Source organism: Abramis brama (genome assembly GCF_963993115.1).
Source record: "Abramis brama genome assembly, chromosome: 8".
Classification (NCBI taxonomy): Eukaryota; Metazoa; Chordata; class Actinopteri; order Cypriniformes; family Leuciscidae; genus Abramis; species Abramis brama.
Genome location: NC_139970.1, coordinates 27,285,811 through 27,307,400, shown reverse-complemented (window position 1 = coordinate 27,307,400; position 21,590 = coordinate 27,285,811). Strand labels below are relative to the sequence as shown.

Here is a 21,590-nt window from a genome sequence, read left to right as displayed (position 1 = left end):
AGATAGATAGATAGATAGACTGAGATGGATGGATGGATGGATAGATAGATAGAGGGTTAGATTTAGTTGGATGGATGATGAATGGATGGATGGATGGATAGAGATATTAGGGATGTTACGGTTCAAATTACTCACGGATCGGTTTGTATCACGGTTTTAGGGTCACGGTTTCCGTATGGTTCGATATGTGTTATGTTCAGAGAAAAAAGACTACTGTCAAATAAAAAATAAAGAAAATAAGAACAAATAATCAAACTACAAGGAACAGCATTAATAAATACAACAGAGCAAAGAAATAAAAAATAGTGCTTTTTAGGTTATTTGTGAATCTAACACATTAGTTTTCAGATACAGAAATTGAATAAAGTAATCAAATGTAAAATAACATTGCATATAATCTTCACTGTAAAAATTAAATAGAGATTGATCATTATTATCATTATTAAAGTTAATAAAGCTATTGAGTCAAGAGCAGTGAGTGATTTTCTTGTCTTTTGTTGTTTGATTAACATTAAAAACAAACAGCAGGAATATTAGGCTGCTGTCACTTTAAGACATAATGCACGGATCCAGTACACTGATACACATGCGTTGTCTTTCTCGACTGTTTACGTTCACTTAAGACATAACCTACTAAGTTTGCTAGGATACTCGCCAAGACGGGCATGTTGACAATTTTTGTGTAAATTTGTCCTTTCAAGAGCAAGACTTGAAAGAAAACTCAAAACTCAATATATGCGCACTGTCTGAGACGAGGTTTACCGTGTGCGGCTGAGATGAGTGCACATACATTTTTGCGCTTGAATGTTTAAATGGGCAAGGCTGTGTTTAAACTAAAATGAATTTAGTTTAAACACAGATAGCAACGTGTGCTGTTCAGGTCTCACCTCTGCGTTCTGGTGATGACAACATAAATGGCTTGTCATATATTAGAGCATTTGCAAACTTTGTTCAATAGGTTATAGCCAACGGCACTTCTATTGAACAAAGTTTACAAAGATGACCTTTTTTGTCCACATTTTTTTGATTATCGCTGTTGTAACGTATTGGGCAGCCAGAATGCGTATCCATCGACAGTAACATACATATGTGTGTCTGTTTTACGCATTGTTATTTTCAACAAACCATATTATAGATATGTCATCAGATTTAAGATGAACTGCGGTGTAAGTGCCATGCCGAACCGTGGGCGGAGAACCGCACGGTTTGATTGTTACACCCCTAATAGATGAACAGATAGATAGAGGGATAGATTGACAAGATAGATTAATCGATTGATATAGATGGACAAATAGAGGGATAGTTAGACGTTTAGATATATAGATGGATGGATAGATGATAGAGGGATAGATAGACGTTTAGATGGATGGATAGATGGATAGACATGATATTATATTCCAGCAGTCATGATATTTTAACATCTGAAGCATATTTATTTTCTCAAGGTAAGTTTGTGTTTTATATCTTTGTCTGAATGTTTTCCTAGTCTTGCCTGCTATTTCCATCAATCACATTTTCTGTGGGCCTCAAGAAAGTGGAGTGTGTGTATTTGTGTCGCCTGTCACATTACATAAGCTCCCTAATTCATCTTGGTAGTTGCAGTTGCAGGTGGAGAAGAAAGATGGAACACCTGAGGAACTTTCACTAAACCTCTGACTCACACTTCTGTCTCTCTCTCTCTCTCGCTCACTCTCTCAGCACAGCTGGATTGAACAGAATGATCACTGACTTGAGGAGGACCAGACTCTGCTAGCATACACAGCCAGAGAGAGCAGAGAGAGGGAGCGAGAGAGAGAGAGAGAGAGAGAGAGAGAGAGAGAGAGCGTGCTCAACTAGCAGGTCATCCAGCTCATAAAATCTGACAACGAGAACAGAGGGGAACAAGAAGACTTCATTTAACAGGCACAACACACTGCGCATTCTGAAATGCACGGATTATGGAAACCACATTTTCTCTATACACCTCACATTTCCAGTTTTCAGGCTTTTTGGTGACAGTAAAAGAGTAGCAGGAAGACTTCAGGAGTGTTTTCAAACTGGACAGAATGAAGCAAACCTCTGGACTCATGGCTGTATGAAAGATGCTATGAAGAAAAGAAGGATACATCACCTCTAACTGAACTTGTTTTTGACAGTCTATCAGTGTTAATAAGGGACATTATGAACTTGCATGCCAACATCTCAAAACCTGTGTCCAAAAGCATCTTCACCTCTTCGAACCTGATGCCCTTTGACCCAGACACCTGGACACCGAGCACGGACATCATGCTGGGTAATGTGGTCCGTAACAGTACGTTTGGCTGTAACAGAAGTTGGGCTGATACAGGAGAATCTCTCCTGCCCAATCTATCCATCAGCGGCACTTCCAGTGAAAGGAAAGAACCACTGTCATGGCTAAGGTGCAACGGCGAGATGGGTAAAGAGGAGTTTGTTCGGAAAAACTGGGTTGCGCTGCTGATTTTGATTGTGGTCATTGTTACGGTTTCTGGAAACATTCTAGTAATCATGGCTGTCAATCTGGAACGAAAACTGCAAAATGCCACCAATTACTTTCTCATGTCACTGGCAGTAGCAGATATGCTTCTGGGACTTCTGGTCATGCCTGTCGCCATGGTGACCATTGTGTATGGTGAGTCTGCTTTGATTTTGACAGCTGCAATAGGTGTGTGATTGATTATGTAGGCAGTGATGTTTGGATGTAAGCTTTCACTTACACAGTGTTGAATGTTCTTGCGCAATTATGAATAACAGTAATGTGTGGTGATCTAGTATTGTCAATGTCATGGTTTGTATCAATCAGGTTTCAGTAGTTTACTACTAGTGATTTGAAACCATATGAAGAGTTATTGCCATACGAGTTTCCACTGGAAAAGTTGGAAGTGAACTTATGGATAATTTTACTAGAGGACAGAAGAAATTTTCCCACCTCCTACTTGAAAATAATGACTGGAACAGTGCTCGGAAGTCGGACATGGATTAGATTAGATTGATTCATTTCATGCTCATGACTTTTGTTTTTGCCATAATTGGCCTAATTGACATGAGTTGTGGCACTGTCTTGTGGTGTATTTGGATATTCCCCTTCCAACTTCCAACAAAAACATGATTGGAGCAATGAAAGTGTGATTTCTAGGGATGTGCAAGACTAGTACTGCTACTGCTTGTCAACATTGGAAATACCAGTCTATTACATCTATTTTTTTTTTTACACATTTATGTTTTGCTTTATATTTTTACAAAGGCTATGTTCAAATATTGTTAATGACATGTTAATGTTACGTTTTAACAATAATACATTATTTGAAAATTAGCACCATTCTGGGGTGCGTTTCCTGAAAGCATCATTGGCCAACTATGGTCGCAAGTTCATCGCAATGTCCATTGAACTCTATTGGTAACGAGGGAACTTGCGACCATAGTTGGCTAACGATGCTTTCGGGAAACGCACCCCAGAATAGGATTTGACTGTTTGATTCATATTGAGATCGCATATACACACAATGTTTTTTGGTTGTCTTCCAGGGGTTTACTTTATTGTTTACATAATTTATGTTTGATAAAAACACATTAGTAGTAGCACATCCCTAGTGATGGCACAGCCTTGAGACAGACGTAATTGGACTAGACAATTTTGTACCCCTGTAACCCTTTGAATTATAATATAGGCTACTGTATAAAATCGTAATAAAAAACGTCAGAGAAAACTCGTTATGCACATGAACTATTTCTTTATTTCTTCAATGTAACAAACCTAAATCAATTAAATCCCCATTTTATACTTGAAAAACTGTTTGAGTAAAGTAAGGTATATGGTGTAATAGCACAGAATTTTAAATGACTTTGAACATGACTGCAACATACAGTATTTGTGGCATTTAATGGTAATTTTCTAACCTAGTACTACTATTCTGAACCACAGTTTAAGGTAGGCTATTTAAAATAACAGAAAGGTTTTGATTCACTGGTGTTTCACTGTACTGATATTTCTTTTTTATATATATATATAAATATATAGGGTCATGTTTATTTATCATTTCCACATTGTGTTGTTAATTTTGATTTATTATCTATCGTGTTTCATTAGAGAAATGCTAATTTCTGTGTAAATTGTTATTTGTCTACTTAAAGTGGATGTGTTAATTGATCATTAGTGGCCTTGTATACACTGATGAGTGCATTTTCATGCAAAGGGCTTGCTGGATGACATTGTAGATTATTTTAATTGCTCCTCTATTTTATAATGAGTCCAAACACATAAAAAATGCATGGTTTAGCACACAAGCTTTTATATTATGATGGACTTTGAAGGTGTGTTTACTATTCGAGTGTGTTTTTCTGATGGAGCTTGACAGTGAAATGTCATTGTCACGCTGTATTTCAGGCTGTTATCAGTGTGCCGAGGCAGCCGTTTTGAAGAACTCAAAGAGACAGAGAGGTTAAAACTGCACAAGAGTGTGCATGTGAGAAACATGCCACCCTCTTCACCGTTTCCATCCCGCTCTGTCTCTCTTCTGCTCGTCTGTCCCCTCTAGATACTCTATGCTGTGGGAAGTATTAGTAGGCCTACTATTGATCAGACTGTGGATGTGAATGAATGACATCATGTCACGGTTTTAGAACAGAGTCACATGTTACAGCTAAAACCTTGTTAACATTTCAAGGTATGTGTGTGTGTGAGTAAAATTACCTCTGCAGCTCAGTAAATGCATCTGTTAAACGGTCAAACAAAAGAACCCATTAAAGGTGATAATGTGGAGGGAGAATTTTGAGAGAAAGTCAAATTATTTTCTTCTGCGTAAACACTGGACTGATGCTATTCAAATCCACTGGATGCTGGGGAGATTCAGCACTTCACCTTTACTCTTAAAGTCCTCCTGTAGTCAATGATTTTATCCCTTAAAATGCATCTTTGATCACCAAATTACATTTAAACGTTTTTTTCCTTGAAAATTTTTTCTTCATGCCTTACAATCGCTTGAATGTAACTTGTCTCATTAAGTATACATGGTTCTATGAACATGCAAATTAGCCCCGCCTCCATTCACTCACACCAGGCTTGTTTGACTTGAACCGGCGCTGCACAAACCGATGGGTGAATGACATCAAAATACCGCGAGAGCGAATAGAGAGCAGACGGCTCCTTATGCTTTTGAATTCCTCTCGCAGTACTTTGATGTCATAAACCGATCGGTCTGTGCAGCGCCGGTTCAAGTCGAACAAGCCTACCAGCTCAGAGATCCACTCGTTGATGATCACACGTTGACGTGATTGGTTACAAGGTAGTTTGTGACATCAGAAACACCAGCGATTTCAAACCGCGTTTTTGAGACTGTCTTTGGTTTACTGCATTTTTAAAGCAACACTAAGTAGGATTTTTTACCTTCAAATAATGTTTCCAAAATCGTTTCAGTGGTTCATCAAGTCGTGACAGGGTGAAAGGCACTTATGCCACTGCTTTGCGGTCCTTTATCTGGTATATCACGCTATGTAAGATTGCCAGATCGGGTCGCGTTTCTGTAGTTCTAATGAGACATAAGAAAACTACAAATTTGACTTGCTTTACGGCAAGCGTTACAATTGTTGATTCCAAAGCCGGTGCTGGATAAACAGCGAGCGTGCGTGTGCGACAGTAGGATGCGGTAGGCTAAATTATTTACAACAGCGATAATGGACAATTCCGCTTCCAACCTGTAGGGCGACCGCAGAGGAAAAGTTCCTTGGTGTTGCTTTAAGGAGAAAATACTCAGCAATGATGTTGATTTATGAATTTGCACATGGTTTGTTTCAAAGCATATTAAAAACACCACATAGACATATAAACAACATTAAAAGCTTGATTTTCACCACAGGGGGACTTTGAGCATTTTTCTTTGTCTCCTGGCTGGCTGTACATTTTTGGTTTTATTGTTCAGGAAAAATTACACTATTGTTATTTTGCCTGTTAATTGGCTTGATTAAACTCTTTGTGTTTGAGTCACAATGTCTGTTCCATTCTCCTTTTCTTTTTGTCTCACATGAATGCATGTGCATACACAAACACATATTTTCCGGAGAATGTTGCAATGAATTATAGTTTATATAATTTTTCCCCCCAAAGATGAACAATTGGTCTGTGAGTCTGTAGGATTACTTTTAAGAACATATGCAAAATATTGTGAAATAATACTATATTTAGAGAAATAATTTTGTTTAGTTAAGCTTTGGCACATAACTCATCGTGGTAGGGATGCACCGATATTACAATTTTACCAATAATCAATAATTATTTTCATATTAATGTTATATTAATACATTTTCATGCAGATTTTATTAACATTTTCAATTGTAATATTTTCATATTCAAATTATTTATGGTTTTGTCTAAAAAAAAAATCCTATAAGTGAATTTAGACATCACAACTTCATAATGTACAATATGAAAAATAAATGTTCATTTTGTGATTTGCTAAAGATTACATTGTTATTAAATTACTTGTGTTTAAATTTGATTTACTTTAAGTGAGCGTTAGATCACAGCCAAGTTAATCTAAATGTAAAAGTAGGGAAAATGAGCTGCACAACTAAATATCCAATATTGATTGATACAATAAATTCCGAAATCTAATAAAAGTGTGTGTAACCGATGGTACTGTTATATTGTGCATCATCCCTACATAACGGTGTTATTATTTATATACTATTACAATACATATTAATATGTTGAATTAGCTTTTTTATTTTCACTTTTAATTTTACTTTAAATTTTAGTCATTTTGTTCTATTAATCTTTGTTATACTGAATCACGTGGCTTGAGAGGTGTGCAATCTTTTTGACTGGCAGATAAAAATATATATATATTTTTACATAAATGTAATTTTAGAAGCAATCACCCAGCAACCACTCAAAACACTCTAGCAATTGCATAGCAGAATGCTAACAGCCACTCAGAACACCCTAGCAACCGCATTACAATGCCCTGGCAACCAAACACAACTCCTTGGCAAAGAAGTAACAAGTTTTGCACAGGAAAGTGTCAATTACATTTTATTCAGAAAATTTGTTCAGAATAAGCTGTTTGATCAGATAATAATTAGTGTGTTTTTGAATTGATAATGGGTGGATTCAATAGGCAGCTGCTCTGTATTGTTCCAGCACTGACCACATGCAGACACAGAGGAAGGAAGCTAATCACTATAATATTATGGGCTGCTCCCCCACTTGAACAGTGTAACAGTGAACAGTGTATTTTAACACAGATTTTCTGATAAAGAACATTGCATGTACACAAACATTCAAGAGACATACACACACATTGAGATAGACTCCAATAAGGGTATTTCCTGATGGACAAATATCTTTTATCAGAGACTTGGCCTGGGGGATAGTGCTCATGCTTCGGCACGGTTGCACGGTTGGGGGCAATGAGTTTCAATCTAGCTTGTGTCATTTTATATCTATTATCTATCCACTCCCTTCAGCTTCCTGACAATTATTTTTTGTACTATACAATAAAAAGCAAAAAAGTGTATTTTTTCCTTAAAAATAATTGAAAAAAGGGTTATAACAGGAAGGGGGAAACAAATTGTGCCTGCTGATAGTGGCATTTATTTAAATGGATAGATCATCCAAAAATGAAAATTATACCATGATTTACTCACCATCAAGCCATCCAAGGTGTATATGACTATCTTCTTTCAGACAAACACAATCAGAGATATATTTTAAAATATCCTGGCTCTTTCAAGCTTTATAATGGGAGTGAATGGGGGACGAGATTTTGAAGCCCAAAATAATGCATCCATCCATCATAAAAAAGAATCCATATGGCTCCAGGGGTTAACAAAGGCCTTCTGAAGTGAGGAGAAGTTTCTGTAAGAAATATATTCATATTTAAAACTTGATTAGCTTTAATAACTAGCTTCCAGCAGACGGACATACGCATCGATTTATGGTGGAAGAGTAACCCTTGACCTGACGCATGACGCAATGAAGAACGCAGAAGTGCAGAGGATAGAGTGAAATAGACTGGTCACGAATTAAAAGTCTAAAACAAGACATTTTAAAGAGAAATGTCAGAGGATTTTGATATAAAAGAAGAGGGGCTTGAGTTTGCTACCCAGCCATATTTGTTTAAGCCGCGAAAGGCATCTAAGCTTACGATACTCCTACTTCCTACCTCATACATCGCGTCAGGCGTTACTCTTGTGGCACAAGTCGACTTGCGCAGTATCCGTATGGTCATCTGCCGGAAGCTAGTTATTATAGCTAATAAAGTTTTAAATATGGATTTTTTTTCTTACACAAAAAAGCTTCGCTTCAGACGGCCTTTATTAACCCCCTGGAGCCTTATGGATTACTTTTATGATGGATGGGTTTGATAGATGGATGCATTTTTTGGGGGGCTTCAAAATCTCACCCCCCATTCACTCCTATTATAAAGCTTGGAAGAGCCCGGATATTTTTAAATATATCTCCGATTGTGTTTGTCTAAAAGAAGATAGTCATATACACCTTGTATGGCTTGATATGGCTGGATGGCTGTTTGTAATTTGCTGAGTGTAATTTCACATCATTTACATAAGCCATAGTGTTCTCCACCTTCACATTATCATTTGAGGAAATGTCTTTGTAGAGACATTTCATGAGAACTAGTGATGAAACAACTAGTCATGAGGATTAGTGAAACACTATACTGAAATCTCCACAGAATTACTTAGACTGATTATGCGAATAAACACAGACTGATTCCACTGGTCTTAGAGAAGAGCAGAGAGGCTGAAGTGCTTTCAGAAGAGAGGAGATGACAGCGCAAGCGAGAAACTGACACATGGGACAGAGATCTTTTAGTCCATGAGAAGGGGATCACAGCTGAAGCAGCAGGGGTGATAAAATCAGAGAGGAACTCCTATTGAGCCTCAGCGATGCACTGACGTACTAGAGTTGTGACGAAGCACGCTCTGAGTAATCCAATGGTAATCAGAGCTGTTTTATAAATAGCAGTGCGTGTTTCTAACCCATTATCCGAACAGGTAAGAATAGCTACGTGTGTGTGAATCAGGGCCATTATCTCTAGGAAGCAAAGGAGCCAGTGTCTCCTCAAAAAAAAGATTCCTTCCTTTTTTTTTTAGAGTAGTTAAATGCATAAACTTGATGTGACTTGGTTCTAATGAATGTGAATTATGCGAATGAAGCAATAAGCCATTAGAGGCCATGTGTTATAGTGAGTGTACTATGGGTAATGAGAATTAATATGATAAAGTCAGACACCAGTGTCTTCGCTGTTACTCTTTCTTTTTATTTTTCCATAGAGTGACAGTTAGGGAAGCTAAAATAAATGGGATCAGAAAACACACAGACACTAATTTCCCCCTGATTCTTTAAACCTCTCAATCTCCCAAACGGCTCTACAGCAGAGCTCTGGCATAATACACCGCCATGTCATGTCACCATGACGATGGATTATTCCAGAACAACACACAAAGCTCAATAGCTGCCGTTGATGCAGCATTGATGGTTCTCTGGCACAGGTGGCCTCTAGGTTGCCACGGCGCTCACCGATTAAAAAGAGAGGAGTGACTTAATGAGCAGCATGAAGGGCTAATGACGAGCATCTGTGTAGACACTGAAACATATCTTTCATTTAATTCTCATTAAGGTCTTGGCCATTTCGAGCACATGAAACCTGTTAACTATTTTCTCTTTGGGGCAGTTGTGGCCTAATGGTTAGAGAGTTGGACTTGTAACCTAAAGGTTGTGGGTTTGATTCTCATTGCTGGCAAGAAACAACTGAGGTACCCTTGAGCAAGGCACCTAACCCCCAATCACTCCCTGGGCGCTGCAGTGAATGGCTGCCCACTGCTCCGGGTGTCAGCTTTGCGAAAGGAAAAGTGATTTAATTTTCTATTGATCAGGAGAGCAGTTATTCATCAAATGATGGAGAAGAGCATTATAAGGTGTACAGTATATCCAGATGTGTGGTGTCAAGCACATTTTAAAGGAAAGTGAATAATAATGGTACTAAACCAATGCAATCAGCATGTGCAAATCATTCTTAATGCATTTACCCCTAAATGATGGTTTCCTAGTCTAACCCTCTCTTTCATTACAAAAAGGGCCCTTTGTGATTCCTAAAGGCACAGAGGTGTTGATAATGATCAAGATCTAAAGGCCAAGATGAGTATACATAGCCAGCAGCTACTGTATCACCCTGTCGCCCAACACTGTTTGTCCATTAAAGCTAAGTAGGGTTGAGCCTGGTCAGTATACTTGGATTTTAAAACTAGGAAAACCAGGTTGCTGCTGGAAGAGGTTTTAGTGAGGCAGAGCAGCAGAGGGTTATGTTAGTTATGGGGACAGTCAGAAAGCACTGTCCTTCGGATGAGACGTTAAACCAAGGTCCTGACTCTCTGTGGTCATTAAAAATCCAAGGATGTCCTTTGAAAAAGAGTAGGGGTATAACCCCAGCATCCAATTTGTCCACTGGCCTCTGTCCATCATCATTGCCTCCTAATCATCCCCTTCATCACTCCACCTCCTCTCTATACCAATAAACTGGCGTGTGGCATTTGTGCGCAATATGGCTGCCGTCGCAACATCCAGGTGGATGCTGCACATTGGTGGTGCTTGGGGAGATTTCCCCCTTCCATATGTAAATAATTGTAACAAATTATTATTACGTTGGGGGGTCTGCTATTTGTCATAACTTTTGTGCTGTCTACTGTAATCTTAAAATGTAATCTGCTGATTTGCTTCAGCTCACGTTTACTTTTTTAACACTATCAGTTAGGTTTTAGTTTTGGTGTAGGGTAGGTGGGATGTTTTTCAAATGCGATAGAGCATTATTAGCACCATCCTGGATATTTAATTTCCAAACTGCCATAATCACATTCATCTCTTTCGGTTAAAACTTAACACATATTTAGTGGCACTTTTACTTTGAAAGTGTCATGAAACCTGATGTCATCTTTTAGAAATATCACCACAGGCTTGTTTTTCCAAAGAGACTGGATTTTATAATAAATAGTAAAAAAAAAAAAAAAAAAATACAGTCATCATGTATTGTGTTCTTGTATCACATTACGACACAGCAAGTTTGAATATGTGCAAGTACAAACTTTGGAGTTTTGGGAGTTTAATAGCTCCTGGTCACTGCATGATTTCTGAAAAAAAGAAAGAAAAAGGCATCAACATTCTTCAAAACATGCATCCAGTCATACAGGTTTAGAATGATGATGATTGATTATGGAAGAATACAAATTTTTCTGTTTCATGACAAACAAGAGATAAGAGGCAGTGAGAGAGGTGTGTGTGGGTAAGGAGGGAGAGATTAATTAGTCTGATAGATTCAGGGCTGTTTAACGAGGCAGAGGATGAGTTCAGGAAGGGTCAGGGGAAACGAGGTGAGCCAGCGGTATTGTAATTATCCATCTACCGACACCAACTCACACACAGAACCATTCCTCATGACATTACAGCGAGTTTCCTTCTTGCTTCAGGCAAATGTCATAGATTCATTTATTTTTTTTCTATTTTTTTTTCAACATGGTGACACAGTGATGCATATAATCATGCCCTCAGTGGTCATTTCCCAGGCATCAGGCTCAAATCAGTGCTTACAAGAAATGCATTTCAAAATGTGCTGGCACTCTAGAGTCAAGTTTTTTGCAAAGACTTGTCATCCAGCTTGCTGAAATCTTGGGCTTGTGGTCAAAAGGGAAAGCTTTTAAGGCGGTAGTGCTGTTTGTCTGTGTGTGTATTCATAGTTGATGTTGTCAGAGAGGCTGTATGGTTAAATTCAGTGTGCTATTTGTATATAATTTGTTATAAATATAACCTAAACCTAACCCTAACAGAAAACGTCCTGCTTTTACAATTAAAAACAATATTTACTTACCTATATGCATTTCTTTCTTCTGCTGAAAAGAAGATATTTTGAAGAATGTCGATAACCAAATAGTTTCAGTTCCTAGTGATTTCCATTGTATTTTTTGTTCATAGCCTACAATAAGAACCAAAACAGTTTAGTTACCAGCATTCTTCAAAATATCTTCTTTTGTGTTTCAGAGAAGAAAGTAAGTCATGCAGGTTTGGAACAACATGAGGGTGAGTAAATGATGACATAATTCTCATTTGTGGGTGAACTATTTCTTTAATATGCTGTATTTATAACGTTTTTACAAATGACAACATCCCAGAAAGGAGGTTTTGTCAGATTTAGCTCATTTCTGGGTACAAATTTGGTTAAGGTACACATACACTCATACACACTCACTGCTTTCCTTCAGCCAAATCAGGCTATTATCCTGCATGGCTAGATAACGTTTGGCTTTCATCTAAAGCAGAGGCACAAACACTCTAAAGATTTGAGGGAATTTGTCAGGTTTTTGTTGGGTCTCTCTGTATTAAACGCTGAGTATTACCCTTCAGCAAATAGGGCGTCCCCTGAGCCTGTGCCGATGAGCAACTCCAATTAGACAAACTGTCTGAAGGGGTTTAAATCGAGTCTTTGCCCTTCATTGTTTCTGTTTCTCTTTCAGTCACAAGCACAAACACCAATGCATGCATCTCATAGACAGCACACACACATCCACAGCCATTTTGTATTAATGGATTATTAATTAGCCTCTGGTTTTGATGCGGCATCTCTTGTTTTTGAGCTTTATTGAATAAAGCCACAGCTGGCAGAAGCCTCGCGGAGAAAGGGATGACGTTCTTCATCTCTATTCATAAGCACCTCTAATGCCTAGCAGTGATTGAACTTTTATTCGTTTAGTTCTTTATTTTCCTTTTTGTGCAACTTTCATCAAGACTTTGATTTTTATTTATGCCATGATGCATACCACTACATCAAACAGTGCCCCCCATCTTAATATTTTCTAAAAAGACCTTCATCTCTTCATATCATAAGCCCTGATCCTCTCTCTTTTTCAGCCCATGCTCTAATCACTTTCCATGCAATGGCGTATAAAATAAGGCCTGAAACTCTTTTTTCTTTTCAATAAATAGGCATTGTAATGAAGGGCTTAACCTTCTAAAAATGTTGATCAACAAGCTCAGAAGACTTTATTTTCTGTGTGGTTCGATGTAATAAGTACTGGAATTTCTTACTGAAATTTGGGACATAAATTCAATTTAATATAGTCTAAATGCAGTTTTAAGAGTCTTATTTGTGTGGTTTTAATTTTTGGTAATTAAAATATGCTTGCATTAATTTAGTTTTAAATGAATTATTAAAATAATTTAAATATTAAATAAAATAATGATAATTGCATATATTTTTACTACAATGAGTTTAATATCAGAAATTATGCTAAAAAAATATGTATCATATTCACAAAGAATGGCAGTAGTTTCAGTCTGTGTACAGTCACATGGGTAATACTGCCTAAGTTTATGTTTGAGTCGTGATGGCTGTCTGCATCTCATGTTCATAGTAAAAGGCATCTATCTTTAGCTAGTGTGTCACACAGACTTCTTTTTGTACCTCAACAGATAGTGAAGGCAGGAGAGCGTGGGAGCTTTACAAAACTAAAATAATGTTATTTACTCACAGTTTATCTCCCATGCTGCTGCATACGTTTATCCCACAGCAGTCTGAATTTTAGCTGATTTTTCTTCTGCAGAGAAAATCTGTTTCTGAGCGGTCTTGAACTGTATAGAAACCACAGGTTTTCAATCACTTTGAAAGAACACAGTAAACACAACACACACAGGGAAACGAATATAATACTGTGGCTCTGCTGAGGCAACAATCCAATAACAAACCTGAGTAAGTTCTGATGAAGAGTGCTGTTTCTGAAACTCAAGTGTGTGATTGTGTGCTCTTTGTTTTGGTGATTGATGGTCTTTATCTATTTCTGCACAAAAGCTCTGTATATTCATTCACCTACATAATCATTCTTCCCTTCATTTCCGGCAGCTCCTCCTCCTGTTATCCTTTCACCCATTTCTTTCTATATATTTTTCTACCTCATTTCCTCTTTCCTCAAAAGTCTATTATCTTTGTGGCACTTCATTTGTGTTGGCTCTTTTGGCTTTGCCGTCGTGCTTCATTTCAAACTTTTGTCACTGACAAAAAACAAACAAACAAAAAAAAATACTAGTGAAAGCACTAAAAATAAGAAAGTACTTGACAATAACGGCAAATTCCTGTAAATGTATTATTAATTCAACTTTTCTCCCCTTCATGGTTTGTGTCTGTGTGTGTCCTGTACAAAGTGCCAGGAGTGTTAACAATTAACTTTACAGTTTCAGTCTGGTGAATGGTGGATGGTCATTTTCTGCCTGACTGCCCACAGCGGAGTGAGTTAACTCTATTGCACTTACAAAACTGAACTTACTCTTCAGGATGGATGGCAGACAAACAAGCTGATAGACAGACAGACAGACAGACAGACAGACTACAATATTGTTGAAATGAGTTTCATCATCGTGTCAACAGAAAAGTCTCATCAGTCATCACACTCATGCTTTCCAATGAAATCACTCACTTGAGCTTAGTGGACGAAGCCCATTAAATGAACTCACAGGACTCATTAGTATGCAACAGAGGAAAGCCAATGTTTCTAAGCCTTTTGTTGTCAGTTTTATTAATTCGGTTTGATTTTCTGAATGTGTTTCTCCTCTTCAGGTTACTCCTGGCCCCTCCCTGCATCACTCTGTCCCGTGTGGATCTACTTGGATGTTCTTTTTTCCACCGCCTCCATCATGCACCTGTGCGCTATCTCCCTGGACCGTTATGTGGCCATCCGGAACCCCATCCGACACAATCGATCAAACTCACGCTCCCGGGCCCGGGCCAAAATCACAGCAGTCTGGACCATCTCTGCAGGTACAACATGTGGGCATGACATTGTGCTGTAGTGTGATGTGAAGCCATGAAGCCATGAAGCTGTTATGAACAGGATGTCATTCTGCCTGATGAGTCATGACTCTGATCTAATGTATATTCATGATAACATAGTATTAACCTCTGACTCTGCTTTCAGAATTTCCTTATTGGAAAAAGAAAAATGTCTTTATTGGTTTGAGATGACCATGGCTGTTTAGAGACTCTACTAAAAAGAAGAGTGATCCAAAGAGGGTTTAAATGTTTATGTGTAATAGGGCTGTCACAATATCAGAATTTTCACACCACGATTATCTTGGCCAAAAGAAATCACGGTAACAATATATCGCGATATCTATAGAAACCTATATCTGCATATAGGCTACTGTATATGCATACATATATGGGTGTACACACACACACACACACAGACACACACACACACACAATAATATATAAACACACATATATATTATATAAACAAAAACTTTTATGTTAGATGTGATTAATTTATTTGACAGCACTAGTAAAAAATACAACAAAAATATTCCTCTATAGATATTTAAAGTTAACATACTATAATCCATATGTTTTAATCCGAATGAGCAAATTTTTGGACTAAGGATGATTTGACACGAAGGTGGGTGAACAGGTTTCTGGTATTGCCCCCTTTTTGTACTCGCTGTTGAGCAACAAGTCCTGCAGATCGGGGTGTCTAACGACTCATTTTCTCTAAATCCAAAAAACTCCCATACTGGTGAGCTTGCTTTTTTGAAGTGTGGGTAGAGACTCTCCTCTATATTATCAGATGACATGATTTTGTCTTCCACTTTATGACAAATGGCAGCGTTAAAGTATGACGTCAGAACTCGAAAGTCTAATTCGCTGCTGGTTCCTTTAAGATATTCCTATGGGGTTTTATAATGGGATTTTTCAATTCATGTGTAAAATAAAGTCTGTGGTAAACATAACTTGACTGTACTTGTTTTGTTCTACAACGTAAATTACACACATCCATAGTGAAAATGCGAATTTTGAAGCAGTTCATTTTTGAAAACGTCAGTTTTTAATAAATAACTAGATAAGACTGCTTGGGGTGTGAGTGTGTGCAGTGTGCGTTGTAGGACAAAACGTCAATGTATCAAGTTATGTTTACCATGATATTTAATACATGAGTGGGAGAGAGAGCTTTTTGAGCACAAGTTGGATATCTGTTAATCAGAAGTAAAATTGCAGCAATAATCAGCTATAGATTGGAGCTGAGAGGCAACAATGAGACCTGCACTAGTGACTGCACCTTCATTAGTATCCTGCTGAGTATGTCAATGGAGAAAAATAATTGAGAAGAGGAAAAAATAGCATAATAGAAAGATAAAAATGAATGAATTTTACAGGTCTGGGTTATTGAATGCTGAAGACGTGAATAATTCCACCATGCACAATGTCACAAATCAATCTCTGGTGGAAATGACATGGAAATGAGTGTTTAAACATTTGCAGAAAAAAATAGCTATGGTATTAGCCTTAGCAAGATGGAGCCATCATTTTACAGATCGTAAATACACACAAATACATTTTCACACGTACTTTTCAAGCTTTCTTGGAAATTATTCTCAATAAAAATATTGTTCACGAGTGACATTTACCTTAATGTTTCTTTGATTTCCCTTTGAATTTTTATTCCATGTCATGTTACGTATTTAATCTCACATACTCTTCACTAAAAGTGTTGTTGCCTTGGTAAATAAGTACACTAACATTTGATAAAACAATATTATTAAATCATTGATAAGTGATACAGAAATTTGTTTAAAAATGATGTGATATTTATTCATTTATTTATTTAGAGACTGTCATGTCCCTGTCTGTGACAAAAAATGTACCAAAAGATAAGGAAGGCAAAGACAGTTTTATATGACCTTCATATAACAAAAGAAAAATAAATCTATTAGTTTTAATAAAAATCACCCTCCTCAGTGCCCGAAATTGAAGAAATGCCCAAGCTCTGATCTTTTTCAAAATGACCTCAAACCAGTCCTGTTTTTTCGATCTGCATGCCGCGCAGACAGAAATGAATTATTATGAGCAGAAAATGTAATAAAGTGCATCCCACAATGACATTTGCACCACAGTAATGCAAAAAGAAAAACAAAACAGTGTAATGAAACACATTTATAATGCAAAGCAATATAATTACAGTCCATAGAACTATTTTAAAAATATCTACACTAATAAATCAGTTAAACTGTGCCGGTACACTTTTGGATAGAGTTTCAGTTCCCCGAACTCCAGTCCCAAGCCTCTGCCAGATTCAGACTGGTCATAGAGCTGAGAGCTAGTGTTGCTTTAAAGTGATTAGTAATTATGTATCGTTTGGGGATCAAAGAAGACATACTAACATTTCAGAGATTAGGGCTCTTTGAGCATGAGTCAGATGCTTTTCAAAGAACAGCGTGTCTGGTTGGTAAGACAAAAAAGTGCTTTTGTAATTATCACTGGAAGAGGCGCATGCCACTGAGATGCGTAATTATCTGTCTTCTGTACTGGAACATTTTATTGATGTAATTTTTCTTGCATAAAAGCATCCATCCATCCATCCATCCATCGTTTTATCGAGCACTGGTCAATTTTGAGACTTTAAGCTATTTTGCTTCCATAGCATGTTTTTTTTTTTGTTGGCTGTTGTCAGTGCTTTCTGATTTATAGAGTGATAAAAAGAGACATCCAAAATAAAATAAAACATTTTATTTTTAATGTATCAACAAAATGAAACAATTCAATTCAATGTTCAGCTCATCTGCGTCTTTAAACATCATATTTTAGAAAACTTGCAATTCAAAACAATTGTCTTAATGTACTGTGATTTATCAACTGGGAAAGTATGGTGATATCTAGTTAAAATTCACATGTAGTGTCTTGCCTCCAAATGTCATCACATAACATCTATAACTGAGATGAGGATGAGTGCTGTCAGTGGATTTGAGCAAAGCACCATGATCTCTATTTACATTATAATGCTGCTTTTCTAACTTTTCCAACTCTGTGTAGGAAAGCATGAGAAATGGGATGTCAGAGGAGGTTGATAGTGTGTAAGATAAAGTAACCCCACTCACTTTTAAAGGAGAAACCTTACCGATGTATATTTTTATCTTCTCATATTCCTTTTAGATTTTGACACTCTTATCATAGTCATCCAAGGCCCGCGGTTATCCATAGATTCACAACCAATTCCAGATCCATCATCCAGTGGCACGGGGTCCATCATGGCACCCCCCGCCCTCCTTACCAGCTCTGTTTCCCCCAACAAACCCCAGAGATCAGACACGATTTGCAGAGATTTACTGTTGCCATGGAGATGGTTTGTCACCATGGCAGTTTCACTGAAAGTTTGTCCTTGAGCGATACAAGCTTTCTATTTGCAAGATGCTAGCGGAAATGAGAAGTATATCATATACAGCGTTATACAGAACTGAACACTAATGTGTTGTTGAGTTTACGGTTCTAAACTGTTATAGGCAATGAGAGAAAAGAAATCCCATCAATTACTGTGAAGTAACCCGAAGGCATGTGACAAAAATGGACATTTTCGCTGCCTAAGCATTAGCAATATATCTGAGTAAGTAGAATAATATGAGCATGTCCTTCAACAAGAGATCCATCAATCACAGGGTTCACACTGAGCCGCACAGCATGTTTTTAAGAAATATACGCCACCTGCGCTCTCAGTTTAAAGCAGTTTAATGATTTGTAACTAAATTATGTATTAGTGCTTGAAACACTTAATATAAAGTGTTTACACTTTATTATGAGCCAAGAGCTATTTAAAGATTATCATCTCTTTTGAAAAAAGATGTGATAATAGGGGATCAGACAGAATCTCTTCTGTTTTTCCTTTGAGATAAGAGATGGTTCATGGACTAAAACATGTCTTGGATGTATATGTGTTAGTCAGGTGTTTAAGTGATATTCCTTTACATTAACTCTTTCCAGTCCAAATGAACAGCATATTGTGTGTCATCTTTAAAATGATATGTAAACCACACTCTTTATTAGCATATGTAAAAAATAATAATAATAATAAAATATATATATATTTATTTATTTGTATTATGTATTATATTTTATTCATATCTATTACATTTTTAGTATTTTTAAGGGCTGTTAATAAATAATAATATTTATTATTATTATTATTTTTATTGTTGTTATTATTATTATTAACGGGTATAAAACAGATAAAATGCCAAATTGGCAAAATGCATTACGGCCATTGAAAATGAAAACGAATTAATTGCATGTTAACGTGCTTTTATGAAAACGCTATAGGCTATTTTTTATAGCAAAATTATATTTAACACATAACACAATTACCATATGTTGTGAAAACTCTTTTTTTATTTATTGTTTATTAAATTGTAATATTGATTTATTATTATTAATCACAATGAACCCCATTTTGATTGCAAATTTTACATAAATTATTTTACCATGATTTACTGATAAAAAATAATAATCACAGAACAGTTATAATGTCAGAATTGCTAATTGCATTAATGCCATTAAAGAGAATAATAAACTGCGTGTTAATTTGTTTTCTATGAAAGTGCTTTTTTTATAGTACTACAGTATATGAACTATTATTTATTTATGCCTGCTTGGACAAATGGACCGTGAAAGGGCTGTATATGATATGCCATAGACAACTGCAGGTCAAACAACTTTACTGCTTTTGTGTTTTGTGTGAAATAAGCAACTGTCACCATTTCTTCTCTTTTGTTAGTTTTTTGCCACCTTGTTTTTTTGGTCTGTCACAATTTCTGCAGACTAAACTAAACTACAAATGCACTTTCTTCCCTCTGTCTTTCTGCAGGCATCTCCATGCCGATCCCAGTGCTGGGTCTGCGCGATCACACCAAAGTTTTCAAGGATGGAAGCTGCCTATTGACTGACAATTCGTTTGTGTTAATTGGGTCCTTTGTGGCCTTCTTCGTGCCATTGACCATTATGGTGGTGACCTACTTCCTGACTATCAGCGCTCTGCAGAGTGAGGCTACGCTCTGCCTTGACCAACTGGTGCCCAGGCCCAGATGGAGCACAGGATTCACTCTGAACTTCCTCCCTAGCCCATCGTTCTCGCCCTCAGAGAAGAAACTGTTCTTGCGGCGCTCGTTGAGTCGCGAGGCGGGGACAGAGTCGGGGGTTGTGATGCCACCTTTCGGACGGCACAGCGTACAGTCCATCAGCAACGAGCAGAAAGCCTCCAAAGTTCTGGGCGTGGTCTTCTTCCTGTTCGTGGTCATGTGGTGTCCCTTTTTCATCACCAACGTTTTGGCGGTGGTTTGCGAGCCGGTGGCGTGTGACGCCGATATAATGAACGGACTGTTGAATGTGTTTGTGTGGGTCGGTTACCTTTCCTCCGCCGTTAACCCGCTGGTTTACACGCTCTTCAACAAGACTTACCGCTCGGCCTTTGCTAGATACATCCGATGCCAGTTTCACGAAGAGAAGAAACCATTACAGCAAATTCTGGTCAACACCATTCCACCGCTGGCCTATCAGTCCACACACATGCCGCTTACTGGATCAATAGGCAATGGGAATTTCTCTCTTCATCTTCCCAATAAAAACCACCATCTGTCCAAAAGCCGCAAAAATGAGAGTGTCAGCTGCTTGTGAATTCACTCAATGAACTCACAAATGCCAACCGTAACACTGGATTGTCTTCTGGGTTCGTGTTTGGCATTCTATCCTTCTTACCTCAATCAGCTCAGATTGGTCTTAAGTATTAGTATTCAAAGCCCAAATGCATCTATGAACAAACAGCATCACAGTCCATGACTTGATCACAGGGCAGTGATACATTAAAAGACCTTCGTCTGACTGGGATCGGTCCTTAGTACCATCAGTGTCAGTTGAATGAATGGGATAAATAAAAATTGCATATAAGTGTTAAGTCAGAGTTACAGTTTGATGTCAAGACTTTTCATTTTTATGTTCACTTTATATTCCAGAAGGCAAAGTCTAAATTCATGGGAGATCAGCTGTGTTTTGTTTACAATGTAAGGTTTTTGAAAACAAGTGTGGATAAAATTTGTGATGTGACTAAAGTTTTGTACTGCGTCAAACGATTGAGATGCTGTCGCCTCATTCATATAAGCTGACGTGTGTGCCGCTGGTTTATTATTTTACCATACATTTGCATTCAATGTCATGGAAAAGAACTAAAAGAATCCTATAGAAGCCTGTTTCCACTTCAGAGTAAAAAAAGAATCATTATGTTTAAAATAAGAAATAAAGTCAAACTGTGAAATGTAAACATGTGAGATACACTACTTTTCAAAAGTAGGCTATGGGGTTGGTAAGATTTTTCAATATTTTTGAAAGAAGTCTCTTATGGTCACAAAGGCTGCATTTATTTGATCAAAAATACAGGAAAAACAGCAATATTGTAAAATATTACAGTTCAAAATAACTTATATTTTCTATTTTAAATAATATATTTTAATATGTGATTTATTCCTGTGATGGCAATGCTGAATTTTCCAACAATTACCATTGTCAGATTTGAAGTTCATTGAAAACATGCTTTTAAGATCACCGGTAAGTTTTTGGTTTTGCATTCAGGGTTACATGGCAACACAGAGAGCGATCTCGGGACCATTCGCGCGTCTCCTGAGGTTCAGATCTCAGCACCTTGTGATCAGCACCGTTCTGATTCTATTTCCAGTGTCTGAATTGACAGCGGTGTTGTTGTTGTTGTTATGGTGACGGTCATAAACTTGT

General features: G+C 37.3%; 1 protein-coding gene across 1 annotated transcript; it reads left to right on the top strand.

Moving 5' to 3' along the window:
* Positions 1-1,851: 1,851 nt before the first annotated feature.
* Positions 1,852-21,590, top strand: htr2aa (5-hydroxytryptamine (serotonin) receptor 2A-a). The gene is made up of 3 exons (XM_084122825.1): positions 1,852-2,629; positions 14,610-14,810; positions 19,678-21,590. The coding sequence occupies exons 1-3, from the start codon at positions 2,161-2,163 to the stop codon at positions 20,481-20,483; spliced, it is 1,476 nt and encodes a 491-aa protein (XP_083978951.1). The 5' UTR covers positions 1,852-2,160; the 3' UTR covers positions 20,484-21,590.